The following is a 14,586-nucleotide window of genomic DNA, read 5'->3' as shown; positions in this document are numbered from 1 at the left end:
GCCAAATAATTTGGCAGACAGGGAAACTGAGGCAACTGAGAAATTCTCTAGGTTTCATGGCGGGTTGGAGGCACCATTGATGCCAAAGCCCAGCCAGGTTTGCCTCAGCTCCCCAAAGATTCCCAAGAGTAACCGGGGCCCGGCCCTGCCCTTGACTGGGAGGACAGAGATGAGGGCTCTGGTCCCAGCTTCGTGCATTCCTCAGAGCAGGCGCAGCCACGGGTGCCCCCAGGCCTCTGCTTCCCGGCCAACAGCTGGGGGGGGGACCCATGGACACGGCCCTGCCTCCACCCCCGGGCTCAGAGCCGTAGGTGCTGTAGACTCGGGGCCCTCACCTCGGCCCTGAGGCGCCGGTGCAGCCTGCGGGCAATCATGCCCCGGGCGTAGGCCTGCACGGTGAGCACAGCCCAGAGGCGGTGGCGGAAGGCCTTGCGCACCAGGTAGGCTCGGCAGCGGGCCTGGAACTCGATGATGCGCCGGCGGGCCAGGCGGTACTGCTGGTGCAGCTTCCGGGAGCGGTGCAGGGCCTGCAGCCGCAGGAAGCCCAGACGCATCTGCAAGGACAGCCACCCCGCGCTCAGAGCCCACTGCCCGACTGCAGACTGACCCTGCCGGCAGGAGCTTCCACTGTGCCAGCCTCTACTTTCAGACTGGCCCCCCACCGCCCCCGAGGCACGGCTCAGTCTCCACTCAGACGATATCCTCCCATAGTTAGAAAGCTCTGTCTCCTCTCAGGGAAAACTTTTTTTAGCCTGTGACCTTGACTTTCCCCGAGTTGGGGGTCCCTCTGAGGTGCTCCCATCCTGAGATCAGGAGCTGCAACTAACCAGTCTCCATCCCATTCGCCTCCCCAGCCCTAGGTCCAGGCACAGCCCAGTTGCTCTGCACAGGTCCATGGGACACAGCCACTCTCAGCCCCCTCTGGGGTCTCTAATAGCCCCAGTGTGCTCACAGCCCACCAAAACACTCCAAGAGAGCAGGAAACATTGCTGGCCAGGTGGGAAAAGCCACGAGAACCAGACCTGGACTTTGGGCTGCAGGAATGGCCGGGGCAGTGGCAGGAGGCCAAGCAGGCCAGGCCATGCTGCCCCAGGTGCAGGCAGGCCCTGCTGCCATGGCAACGAGGCTGAGTTCAAAGGCCCAGTGGGGCGACGCACAGCCCCTGTGGGTGGCTCACCAGACCATAGTTCTTCCTGCAGTTGTGGCCCCGCCAGTGCCTCTGGATCAGCGTGGCCGCGTTCTTCAGCTTCAGGAAGCTGGACCTGAAACAGCAGCCATGACACGGGGGAGTCTCAGAGCAGAGAGATGGTGCCCAGAGGCAGCCGGGGTGCAGGGGGTTTGGAATCAGGAGAGCACAGGCCGAGCCCTAGCTCTGTGACTTCCCAGGTATGTGACCTTGGGCAAGGCATATAACCTCTGTGCCTCAGCTTCCTCAGTTGTAAAATGGGTAGGATAAGGCCTGCCCTGCCTGCCTCACAGACTGTCACATAAGCCATTAAGGTAGACGTTCAAAAGGTATTTGTTGAATGAATACATGTACGAACAAGTCAATGAAATGATACAACAGATTAAAAGCTTTAAACAGTCTAACTTCCTCATTTTATAGGTCAGGAAACCGAGACCTGATGAGGATGGACTAGAGCCCACATCTTCCTACTGACCCCGAGTTAGCCAAGTGCTGTCCCCTGGCCCCTGCATGCAGTAGGCTGCTTCTACAGGAGAATAGTCACCTCCAACCTGATGGAGGACAGAGAGGCCACACATCAGACAGCAGGAGTCTGCTGGATACAGAAATAAAGGAGGACAGAAGGATGGACGTGTCAGTGTGTGGGTGAGGTAGTGGCCAATGCCTGGATCCCACGTAAACATGTGATCAACTGTGGGAGTGGGTGGACAGGTGGGTGGACCGACGGATGGGTGGGTAGGTGGGTGGATAGATACATAAGTGGATGGATGGGTGGATGGACAGATAGACAGGACAGATGGATGGGTGGGTGGATACACAGTGGATAGATGGGCAGAGTGAGTGGATAGATGAATGGGTAGAAGGGTGGGCGGAAGACGGATAGACAAGTGGATGGGTGGGTAGATGGGTGGACAGATAGGTGGATGGATGGATGGACAGACGGATGGGTGGGTGGGTGTGTGGATAGACAAGTGGATGTGTTGGTTGAGAGAGTGGGGCGGGAGTGGTCATATGAACTGCAAAAGCGTCAGGTTGTGGGATTTCTGTGGAGCCTGAATCACATCTGGAGTCAGCCCCGCACATTTGTGAATTGCCGCAGGTATACATACATCCTTTACATAGCATATGAGACACGCTTAGTAATTAATAAAATCTCACATTTCTTCTTTTGGAAATTTCCTCAGCGTCTGAGTCTAACAGAGGATCCACGCATGTATCTTGTGTGTCCATGTGTGCACATGTGTATGTAGATGAGTGTCCCATACTATGTGGCTTCTCTGGCATGACAGGTCTGTGTACATCATGATCTGCGTCCCTCCGTGTTCACATGGTCCTGTGTGCATGCTGTGCGTGTGTGCTTGTTTCCATGTGTGCACGTGGGCGTGCACGTTTATTCCTGGTGTTTGTATGGGTGGGGCAGAGGTGGGCCAAGCCCTGCATGGGGCTGAGGTGGGGAGGAGCTGGCCGGAGCACGTACCTGTCTTTGAACCCCCGGATGACCTTCTGGAGGAGGATGACTCTGTCGGTGATGGCTTTGTCCCGCTCCACCTCCAGCAGCATGTCGTGGTGGTCCTGGAAGGCAGAGCTCCTGACTTGAGCCCCCACTGATGTTTCCACCAGGGCCATCGGCTCAGTCCCGGGGGGCCTCTCTTCCTTCACTCGGAGCCCATGCCCAGGGGTCGGTTGGGCCCCACAGGCTCCAGCCCCGGGCAGCCTCCTATGGCCACCAGTACAGACAGGGGTTGTGGCTGCTTCCCAGAGGCCCAGGAACAACAGATGGGGCAGGAGGAGTCTAATCTCACTGGATGGGGTTAGGGTACCCAAAACACACATGTCCTGGCATCCTCCCTACTGCCGTCTCCGCCCAAGCCTGGCTTCCAGACATCCCTGTCACATCGGCCCCTGACCTAGGCCAGGCCACTGTCCTTTCTCCCCAGAATCTTGGCAGCAGTCTCCTAACCAGAGGTCTCCAGCCCCCATCACTCCCCGTCTGGCCTCCTTCACAAGCAGTCAGAGGGACCCTCCTAAACACAAGCCTGACAGCAACCCTATGGTGATATCCCACAGTTCCTCAGGTCGAGCTGGGCTCCTCACCCTGGCACTCAAGGCCCCCTGTGATCTGGGCCCTGCCGACTTCCCGGCCTTCTCCCCTCCTTGCCCCTGAGCCCCACCTCACTCCAGCTGAACAAAGCTTCTCTGGCTCATCCAACACACATGAATGGAATGTCTCCATGTGCCCGCCCTGAGCTGGGTGCTGGGGCCACAGTGAACCAGGGAGACGTGGCCCTGCTCTTGGGTAGGGTAGAGTCTCACAGGGACCCACACCCATCAGATAGTCACAGACACAGGACAGAGGAGCTGCTGTGCCAAGGCTTTCTGAATGAATGAATGAATGAGAACTGTATGTTTGCCTCTCAAAGTCATGGGTATTTCTGAAAAGCCCAGGTGAGGAAGGAAGGAAGGGGACAATGACACTCTTCCGAATTCTCTGGCACTAGATGCCATCGTGATTCGGCCTTCCCTCCTTAGCCTAGACAGGGCTAGGCGTCAGGCTGGAAACCTGGCTCTCTGTTTCCCAGGCGCCTGGCTCAGGGCACTCACTTTTCCTCTCTGAGCCTGTGAAATGGGCATAATGTTTCCAGGCAGGTAATATCCAACCTGTCTTGCCCAGGAGGAAACGAAGGCTCAGGGAGAGAAAGGGGTTTGCCCAGGGCCAGAGAGGAAGTAGACCAGGCCCCAGACCCCTCCAGGTCAGGGCTGGTTCCTCTCTTCCCTCCGCCAGCTGTCCTGGAGCGCCCAGGCCCCACCCCCGACACCACAACAAGGCGCCCTGCCCTGCCGCCCAGGACGGCCAGAAACCCTGCTCAGCGGAAATGGAAATGGGGAAGCCCAGTGCTGGGAGCTTGCACGGGCCGCAGCAGCTGCCACCGCTGCCCACTCGCAGCAACCTCTCCCAGGCCGGCCGAGGCCCCCCACGGCCCTGCTTCCTGCTTCTGCCCTCCAACTGCCCAGGCAGCTCCAACTCTGTGCTCAGGGAGGCAGGAGCAGGCCCTGGCCCTACAGAGCAGTGGGCAGGTGGTGCCCCGCAGACCCCAGGGTGAGATGGACCCCACCAGGCAGGAAACCACAGGAAGGAACCCAAAGATACACTCAAGAGCCCCACACAGGCACACCCCAATCCACAGATGGGAAAATGAGGCTCAGAAAGGAATGTGACAAGCCCAACATCCCTGGACAGTCACAGGGTCAGGATTTGAATCCCGGCCTTTTCGCGGTAGGCCTGACAGAAAACCCACCTCTGGCCTTTGGTTTCCAACCCGTGGTCTGTGCTCTGACACTACCCGCAGATCACAGATGGTCTCAAATACCAACTTCTCCTCTCCCACCATGGAGGCCATAGTCTACACTGCCCTTCCAGCCACACATGGCCCCGATAGGAAGGAGCTCAAAGGCCCAGCACTGCCTCCCCCCCAACCCTCCTCCTGGCTGCCGCTACAACTCCCTCTGTAGCCACTCTCGAGGACGCTGCCCCACCGTGATGGGAGTTCACAGCCCCCAGGGCAGCTCAGGGACAGAGACCGTGCTCACCTTCAAAAAGATCTTGGTCCTGCCGATCTGCCAATCATCGTGGGTGCCCAGCACAGTCTCAGCGATGCGCTGGCATGTCCCTTGAAGGTCACCCTGGGGTGAGGGGGCACCAGGGAATGGGCATCCTTGCCAGTAGGAAGACCCCCGGAGTGTCCCTCCAGAGGCTGGGAGGCAGGGCTTTTGCCCCAGGTCTCCCCCTGCCTTGCCGTGTGACCCCAGCTGGGTCCTGCCTTCTCTGGACCTCAGTTTTCTCCTTGGCTCAGCCAGATGTTGTGATTGCAAATCCCTCTCCCACGACTGACATCCGGGGCCCACTTGGCAGCCCTGGCCTTGCTCATCACACCGCTGTGTGTGAAGTCCACACCAGCTGAGTGTGGCAATCCCCACCCTTGGATGCGTTCCACTGCCTGCCCCGCAATCTTTCAGGCCATACCTGAGAGGCTGAGCAGATGTCATGCCCAGCCAAAACTGGGACCCGACCCTCCTATGCGTGCACCCATTCCCGTACCTGCTTGTAGGCTGGCTTCACACCGGGCAGCAGCACACGGTACCGCTCCACGAACTCCACGAAGCTGTAGCGGATGGGGTAGCCGGCTCGGCGGATCCGGATGGTCTCCATCATCCCCGAGTACCGCAGCTGGCGCACGCACAGGTGCCGGTCGAACAGCTGCAGGCACAGAGCCAAGGGCCTCAGGGCTGAGGCAGCCCTGCTCTGCCTCTGACCGGCCCAAACAAAGCCCAGAAAGGTCAAGGCCACACGGCACGTGAGGAGCAGCTGGGACAAGCACCCGACCTGCAGTCAGACCACCCAGCCGCAGGAGCGAGAATGTTCCCCGTGGTGGAGCCGTGCTTTGGGAGCACAGGAGACACGGGTTAGTTCCCTTTGGGACACCCAGAGGGGGCTTCACAGAGGAGTCACCTGACAGGATGGGGAGCATCCCAAGGTTGGAGAGTGAGCATGACAAAGGTGTGGACGTCTGAAAGCACAGGACATGCTGGGGACTCGAGGGGACTGAGGCGGCCAGTCCAGGCCACAGTTGTGGCTGTGCAGGTGGTGGGTGCTTTGCTCAGCCCCAGGCAGTGCCCTTCACGTGTGGTGCGGCCATCGTCATAGATTTGTAGCTATTCGGACAACTCCCTGGCTGCCTTAAGGAAGGGGCATGTTTTTTTAATTTGCATAAAGTTGTTTTTTGTGATGGCTGCAGGGCAGAGTTGGCCCCCAGGTTCGCGGTGGGGCTGGAGAGAAAGCAGAAGGCAGGTGCCGGGCGGTGGCGGCCTCGTCCCATGGGTCATGGAAGCCAGAGAATGTCTGGAGCAGGGAGAGGCCGAGTCAGGTTTGCATCTGAGAATGATGTCGCTGCAATGTGCAGGTGGAGAGAGCAAGACAGGAGGCAGGGGACGTGGGAGACCCTGGGGGAGGCCGCTGCCAAGGTCCAGTCCACAGATGCTGAGGTCCGGGCTGGAGAAGGGTCCCCGAGGCACCTCAGAGCCAGGGAGACGGTGCCCAGCTGCCCTCGCCTCAGTCTCCCTGGACCCCCTGCGCCGCAGGGAGAGCCTACTGGAGCCCCAGACCTGAGGACAGGCCTCTCCCGCTCGGGAATGTTTTCCAGGCAGGGGACAGCGGGTGGGGACAGCGCTTGCGGACGGTCGGCTTCCGCAGTCTGTTTCCTCTCCCTCTGGGCCACTTTCCCTGGCCTTCCTTCCCTCCCAGACCCTGCGGCCCCAGCTTCCCCCGGGCCTCCCCCCAGGCCTCTGGGTAAACAACCCTCCCGGAGGCTGTGCCGTGGAAGGAGAGGGGTCGCGTGGGGCAGCCAGCGCCCCAAGCCCCTTACCCTCCTGGAGCCCCCTCGGTCCCGCATCTCTAACCCGGGCCCACAACAGTCCCTTCCTCACGGACAGTTTGGGAAGCGCGAGCCAGGCTGCGACAGACGATCCAGCCTGTGCCCGGCACACAGAAAGGGCCCAAGTGTCATTCAGCAAAGCCAGAAATGAGGACATTCCCAACCATTCAGAGGTGGGGGGAGGCTTCCAGGAGGAGGTGGCAGTTGAGCTGGGCTGAAGGAAAGGGGCCTTTCAAAGGAGCGGCCCCACCAAGAACCAGCTGCCGTTTACTGAGCACTTCCTAGGGGCCAGGCACTCTGTGTGCGATATTGCATGGAACAGACCAGGGGTGAGCGGTCCCATTTCCATCTATGAGGAAACTGAGGCATAAGAGAAGTAAGATACTTGTCTACGGTCGCCCAGTTTGTAAGTGGTAGAGCCAGGATTTGAACCTGCCGTGAACCACCACAGAGTCAGGCTCTTTCTAATACACCTGCCACTTCCGGTAAATCAGGACCTTGTTTTATAAGCCCCCAGGCGCCCCACTGGTCCCCAAAGAGGACAGTGTCAAGACATCTACCCCACCCTATTCCACTCTGACCCAGCCCCTCGGTTGCTCCCAGCGCCCCCACCGCCCCTGCCAGGGCCGCTCACCATGGGCTTCTTGAATTCGTTGGGTTTGATGCAGCGCACGAAGAAGGGCTGGCAGGCGCCCAGCGTGCGCATAAGCAGCTCCAGAGACCGCTTGAACTGGCTGCTGAGTGTGGGCGAGCGCTTCCTGGTCTCCGCACCCTGCAGGATGGACAGACGGCAGCGGTGGGAGGGGCTGCGCCTGCCCCGGAGGGAAGCAGGAGGGGAGGTCAGCAGCGCCAGGGGCCTGAGCAGCTGGATGGGCACTTGGGTTCTCCTGCAACCCCCCTGGTCTGGGCTGCAGACTGGACCCCAGACCTCCCTGTAGAAATGAGTAGTCAGACTTGGTCACTTCAGGATGCTGAAGTATCCTGAAGTGACAGGGGTTAGACAAACCTAAATTCAAACCCTGGCCTACTACTTAGCTGTGTGACCTTGGACAGGTCCCTAAATGGTGCTAAGCCTCAGTTTCCTGAATAGGAACAATGCCATAATGCCTTCTGTCCACCTAACAGGGCTGTCGTGAGGGTCAGAGGTCGGGGTATGTTTCCATACATAGCAACCTGGAAAGGCAGCTGCCTGCCTCCTGGGAACCAGTGGAGAAGTGGGGGTGGGGGTTGGAGGTAGGGAGCTGCCTGTGACCTCTCCCCTATTTGCCAGATTAGCTGGACAGCAGCAGGCTGGGGGTGGGGCAGGGCAGACCTAGCTAATCCTTCTAAGAAAGCACATGGCTGGCTTCCCCCAGCGCCCTGTGGCCCCAAGGCCCCCCAAGCGTTCTGTGCCACACCAGCCACTACTTGAGTGATCCAGTCAGCCAGTGATCCCTCTGCCTATTAGGGTCCCCTCTCGGAATATTGTGAAATGAGGTGAGAGGGGGTGCTGGGGGCAGCCTAAGCCACAAACAGGAGGCAAAACAGCTCAACTGAGAGAGAGAAAATGGACGTAGAGCCCAGGTTCCATTCCAAAGCATCTTGATGGTATTGTTTTCCTGGTAATTCTCATTTGGTTAAGAATTTCTTATTTCATTTCATTTGATTTCATTTGATTAATATTGTAAGATTTTAAATTTTAGAGTCATAATTTCATCTGCTATCCTATAGCATCAAAAATCAGGGGTGCAGACACAGATGTGTTAGGTATTGGAGGGGCAAAGTTGTTGAACCCACACTGAATTTAGACAATATGCCGCAAGACTGTAATGAACATGCTAAGAAAGAACAAATGCTTGCTACTCTGAAATTTCCAGTGTTTTCCATTTTAGTTTTACTTGGAATATAAGATTCCAAATAAATCTTTATTTTTATTTATTTATTTATTTTTAATTTATTTATTTATTTTTTTTTGAGACAGAGTCTCACTCTGTTGCCCGGGCTGGAGTGCCATGGTGTCAGCCTAGCTCACAGCAACCTCTCACTCCTGGGCTCAGGTGATCCTCCTGCCTCGGCCTCCCGAGTAGCTGGGACTACAGGCATGCGCCACCGTGCCTGGCTAATTTTTTCTATTTTTAGTTGTTTGGCTAATTTCTTTCTATTTATAGTAGAGACAGAGTCTCGCTCTTGCTCAGGCTAGTCTCGAACTCCTGAGCTCAAGCAATCCTCCCGCGTCAGCCTCCCAGAGTGGTAGGATTACAGGCGTGAGCCACCGCGCCCAGCCCCAAATAAATCTTATAAGAATCTAAGATTCTGCCCAGGGAAGCTGGGTAATATTTGCGATGAGGTAGGGTGATGGTCAGATGTGTGGCCCCAGGTTGCCCCTGAACTCAATCCAGCAGCAGCACTGGGTGACCCCCACTTGGAGGGGGAGCCGTCCAAGTTGGGCTATACCCAGCCTGCATTAGAGCCCCTTGCCGTGAGCACATGCATACACGTGCACACACACAGCACACACACGCCACAGCACACACGCCACACACACACCCTTCTTTGGCTCTAGTCATCACACCAGAACTGCTCCTTCCTGCCTGTCTTCCCTGCCAGGCTGCGGCCCCATGAAGACAGGCTGGGTCTGCCTTGCTTGCTGCACGGCCTGCGCCTGGCACAAGTAACCATCAGCAACACTCAGATCAGCTGAAGCACTGTCATGCTGGTTCCTAGCGTCATCCACAGGCTTCACCTGCCAACTGATCAGGCCAAAGATCTAGGAAGTGTCCTCAATGCCTCCTTCTCTCACATCCGATAGGGCAGTGAATCCTACTGGCTTCACTTCCAAAATACCTGCAGGACCTTCTTACGACTCCCTCCATTGTCTGCCTGGGCCCAGCCACCAGCACCACTCTCCCTGCCTCTTGCTGTGACCTCCAAACTGGCCTGCTGCCATCACCCAACTCCACCCACCCTCCCCCCACTCGCAACACAGCAGCCCAAGTGTGGCTGTTGAAACAAATCCGACCACGTCTCTTCCCCACTCAAACCCCTACCCTCCGACGACCCCCCAGTTCACTCCGCATGAAAGCCAGGTCCTTGCAAGGACTCACGATGCCCCAGGATCTGCTCTGAGGGTCCCCCGCTCTTCCACCACCTGCTCACTCCCCTCCAGCTGCGCCGGCCTCCTTGCTCCGCCTAGGAAAAGCACCTCAGTGCTTTGGCACTGGCTGTCCCCTCTCCCTCCTCCAGAATGAGGCTGGACACTTTCTTCCTCACTTTCTCACCAACTTCTCAGTAAGGTCTTTCCTGACCACTGCTGGGAATCGCCACATGCTTCCTCCTCCTCTTTCCCCATCCCACGGTCACCATCTGATGTGCCCTAGGTTTTGTTTAGTTACTGGCTTATTAACTCTCCCCCCCTCTGCTGAACGTAAGTTCCATGAGGACAGAGATTTTTTTGTTTTGTTCACTACTGTGTCCCCAGGACCTAGGACAATGTCTGGCCTATAATGGGCACTCAAGAAACGTTTGTAGACTGAATGAATGAATGGCAGCCATGGAGCTGCGAAGTCTGCTCTCACATCCCTGGCCACTTGGGTTTCTGGTTCGGTTTTATTTCACTGAGGAAAAGCGAAAGTTTTATTTCAGGGAAAAGCTGTCCTTCCTGACGGCCACGTGAAAAATGATGAGGTGTCCTATGGACTCAGGGCCCCAGGACACGTGACTGGGGTTGGACATTCATCAGGGGCTCTCAATGCCCTGGAAGAACTGCCTTCATCCCCACTCGGCTGGTCCCTTCGCCAGCAGTGGCTTGGGGGAGCTGCCCGGGGGAGGCAGATGCCAGAGTCAAAGGATGAAAATTCAGCGCTTGGGGAACTGTGCAGGCGGGTGTTCAGATCGCCAAGGAGGTGGCATTGGCTACCATCCTGATGGGAACATTCGATTGGTACGTTGTCATGGAATAAACCGTGACTCAATGTTTCACAATTAACCAAGCTAATTTCCATCTTTCTTTAAGAGAATGGAATGTTTCCAGCAATTACAAAGTATGTTTTTCTTTCCTACATGCAATGCTTACAGAGCCAGCCCAGTATAATAAAAAAAAAATTAAATTATTTTTTAAGAAGCAGGGACTTGGAAAACTTCACTTTAGCCTTCACTTGTATATGATCCTGGACAAATCCCTGCACCTCCCTTAGACAGACCTGGGTTCAAATCCTTGCTGTATTGTAAGCTGTGTGACCCCGAGCAAGCACTCTGACCTCTCTGGGCCCTAGTTCCTCTACCTGTGAATTGGGAGTAACAGTAATCACTCACAGGGTTGTGGTGGGGAGTGAATGAGGTGATAAACCTAAGTGCTTAGCTGATCTCTGGCTTGGAAGAGGTGCCCAGTGGATGTGATCGATATCAAATTTGTCACTGCTGTATCCTTCTTCTCTGCTCCTGAAACTCCCTTAGGAGCGGGCCATTTCTGGAGGCTCCAGCCTCCTGCACATGGACCTTTCCACGATTTCTCAGCAAATGGGTTCTAGTCCCAGGGGTAGGAAACTTAGGACAGGAAACCTCATGAAGAGTCCTCAGATGCCTCCAGGAGCTCTGGAGAGAGAGAATGAGGGAAGGGGTAGGAGGAAAAGGTGAGGTTCAACCAGAGCATGCCCGGGACAAACAGGAGTGGGTGGGTCGGGTGAGTGGGGCTGGGAGCTAGAGGAGAAGAAAGAGTGGGGAGGGGAGGGCCCAGAGCTGCACCTGTCTCTCGCCAGGGCTGCAACCCTACAGCGTGTGGCCCTCAGATGGGGACTTTCCTGGGTGCTGGAGTCTGGCAGCCCTCTCTCTGCGGGCGGCACTGCGTGCACCCGTCAGCAGCCGAGCCACAGTGCTGGTCTGTGCAGGGGTGGGGGAACCTGAGCCAATCACGGCAGAGGGGAGAGGCCACCGTCCAGACATGTTACCTGCCCCTAATGTGCCCAGCACCCTGTTCTGCTGGGGCTGTGAATTGTTTCAGAACTGCAAGGCCCTGGGCAGGGGGCATGCCAGACATGCAGGAAGGAAGAGGGACTCAGCATTAGGCCAAAGCGGGAAGATGTCAGTATCCGGCAGAGAGGAAATAGAGGGTTGGGAAGAGAAAAGGGAGGCCGAGGGGCCAGCAGTGCACGCTGTTGCTAAAGGGGACCCAGCACCTTGGGGATGTAGGACACCTTGGGAGCCACGACCTGAAGGTGGGGCTCAGGATGCACCAGGGATATTGTTCCAGGCCTATGGAGGTCCAGGGAATGGTGACTCCTAGGCCCAGCTCCCCAGCAGAACGCTGTGACTTTGGGGGAGTCACACTGCCTCTCTGAGCCTCAGACCCTCATTTGCAAAATGCAGAAAATACCACCTGCACCCCCTGCTTTGCAAGGTCATCCGAGGATCTGACCAAGGCGAGGATGCAGGAGCACCCGCCAGGGGCTGGTGGGAGGAGCAGGGGTTGGCGCCCCCAAGAGGCTCAATAGGGGGTGGCAGAGGAGGAGGCCTGGGTTTGCGTCCCAGCTCTGCCCCTGGCTCTTAGGCACCCTGGGCGAGTCTTGCCCCTCTTCCAGGACTCAGTTTCCTCTTTTAAGAAACTGAGGTGCTGCAGCACACACGACTCAAAAACCAAAAGCAAGAATCACTCCACAAACCACTCCACAGAAAACACACTTCAAAAAAGCAGCAGCTGCCCAGCCCTTGTCTCAAGCCTCAGCATCACGAGGGCCAAGGACAAAGCCCGGCCGGCCGCTGTGGTCTCTCCCACCATCCTCGGCCCCAGGCTGGGGTCTTTTACCTTCGCAGCAGCTGCTGACTGGTGCACAGTGCCCGATGAGTAACCACAGAGAAACTACAACAGGAACCACAGTGCAGGGTGAGCCGGGGAGCAGAGGGGCAAGGAGAACGTGGTGGGTTGGAAAACAGAGGACAAAACTTGCCATGGAGAGAGGAAGACCCTCGGGGAGAGGTCTGGGGTCCTGGCAGCTCGGTGGTGGTCCCCAGGGCAGGGGCAGTGCCAGCACCCAAACGGGTATCGAGGGGGCCGGGGCTCTGCCCTCCCATGTACCCTCCAGGAAGCCATGGAGATGGGGGAAACAGGAAATAAAAAGGTGTACAAGCAGGAGAAAGTCCACCAGACCCCCACCCTAGGGCCCACGGAAAGGCAGAGAGGGGGGAACTTCTCCCACTGTCTGATGGGGTCCAGGGTAGCACACACACGCCCTCTGTGCCAGCTTTTCTGCCTGCCTACGCCCGCCCCAAATCCTTGAGGTTGGACGTGCTCCCTTTGCCCGTGCTCCCATTAGCTGCTGGAGACGCAGGGGGTGGGTGGACCCCCATGGTAAACTGAGTTATGATTGGCTCTGCTCCATCACTTCTCAGGTGATCCTTCTGGGCCTGGTACCCCCGCCACACTCCCCCGCACCAATCAGTACAACAAGAGAACCACATGGGAGGATCTTGGAGGCCCTTCCTGGAGGCCCAGCGAAGCTCTGTCCCCACCATGTGGCCAGAGGGGCTCGAGCTGAAGCTATTGGACAAGGGCAAGGCCTAGACCCCGGCCTGGTTTCTGGGGCCCTCCCCACCCAGTAGACACCCCATCTGGCCCTACCATGGCGACGTCGGCCTGGAAGATCTGCTTGATGAACTTGTTCCTGGAGGAGTGGACAAGTTGGATGATGTCACCGTGCAGGGTGTCCCGGTTCTTCTCCAGGAAGCCTGGGCAGGGGCACAGAGCAGTCACCCCTCACCAGCCCCAGCAGCTCCCCCTGAGACTCAGACCCTCCTCAAATCCACGCTGTCTGAGCCAGGAGGACCCTGAAAATTCACCTAGTTCAACCACGCCCATTTCACAGTGGGGGACACTAAGGCATGGAGAGGACAGTGGCTTGCCCAAGATCAGAGAAAGTGAGGGGCCATCTCCCCACTCACACAGCCCCCCTCTTCCAGGCCTGTTCAAGAAGGGCAGGAGGTCTCAGCCTCTGGGAGAGGCCATGCCTCCTTCCTGGTGGACTCTCCCCAGAGCCACTGTAAGTCTTTTGAACTAAGGTGTCAAAAGCCCTTGTTAGCTAAGTACGTGACCTGGGAGAGAACGCATGTTGATCTGTACAAGCCAATAGTAAAACCACTTTGTAGTTGAACAGTAGATTGTGTTTTACAAAGTACCCTCACAGCTCCTCCTGTATATGTGGGACAGGCAGGGATTCTCTTCTCCATCCTACAAGGGAAGAAACTGGTGCTCAGAGAAGCCAAGTGAGTTGTCCAACACCACACAGCAAGCCATGGACAGAGTTAAGACTCAAACCCAGGACTGCTGGTGTCAGCCCGGGGAGATTCCCCTGCACCACACAGACCCCAGGACACTGCCATTCCCAGGGGCTGAGGAGTTATGAACTGAGGGGCTTTGCTGGGGTGGGACAGGAGGGTGTCTAGGGGCTGGGGATGCCCGAGGTCGAATGCCATAACCGAGAAACAGGACGCAGGCTGCCCTGGGTGGTGGACGGCACAGGGGCCCAGCGCCGGGCTGCCCGGCTGGTGTCTGGGGAGGGGCGAGGTGCAGGAGGCACGGTGACGGAGGGTGGACCGTGGAGTCGGGGTAGAATTACGGGCTCTCATTAAAGCTCTGACAGACTATGGGACTCCCCCATCCCTTTCTAGGACCTCAGTGTCCTCACCTGTTGGGTGGGAACGGTAGTACCTGTCAGCTTGCTTCTCTTCAGAACACCTGCCGCCACCCGTTTCCTAAGCGCAATGCTATATTAGAACAGCACTTTGAGAACCAGGAAATGTGGTAGAATTGTTTAAAGTAGTTCAGACTTGTCCAGTGACCTGAGGCAAGTCATTTCCCTCTCTGGGCTTCGGTTTCCAATTCTGCAAAAGCAGATGACCCTATGTCCCTCCAGATCTAACACTCTATAATTTTATAGCTCAGCATAGTTTGCCCGATTTCATTTCTGTATCCTCAGCCACAGCATGAAGCCTGGCATTGAACTG

At 57.0% G+C, this 14,586-nt stretch overlaps 1 protein-coding gene across 3 annotated transcripts in view; it reads right to left on the bottom strand.

Moving 5' to 3' along the window:
• The window catches only part of MYO7A (myosin VIIA), an 80,591-nt gene that overhangs the window by 30,391 nt on the left and 35,614 nt on the right, over positions 1-14,586 (bottom strand). For all 3 annotated transcript variants that reach the window (XM_012645583.1, XM_012645585.1, XM_012645584.1), the window contains exons 15-21: positions 13,205-13,311; positions 7,250-7,387; positions 5,283-5,441; positions 4,775-4,867; positions 2,664-2,758; positions 1,178-1,262; positions 336-554 (exon numbers count right to left, since the gene is read on the bottom strand). In XM_012645583.1, coding sequence (XP_012501037.1) covers positions 336-554; positions 1,178-1,262; positions 2,664-2,758; positions 4,775-4,867; positions 5,283-5,441; positions 7,250-7,387; positions 13,205-13,311 — 896 coding nt within the window. The remainder of the gene's footprint in view (positions 1-335; positions 555-1,177; positions 1,263-2,663; positions 2,759-4,774; positions 4,868-5,282; positions 5,442-7,249; positions 7,388-13,204; positions 13,312-14,586) is intronic.

Source organism: Propithecus coquereli, unplaced genomic scaffold (genome assembly GCF_000956105.1).
Source record: "Propithecus coquereli isolate 6110/MARCELLA unplaced genomic scaffold, Pcoq_1.0 Scaffold235, whole genome shotgun sequence".
NCBI lineage: Eukaryota > Metazoa > Chordata > Mammalia > Primates > Indriidae > Propithecus > Propithecus coquereli.
The sequence above is the reverse complement of the archived record's forward strand: the minus strand, read 5'-3'. Positions and strand labels throughout refer to the sequence as shown.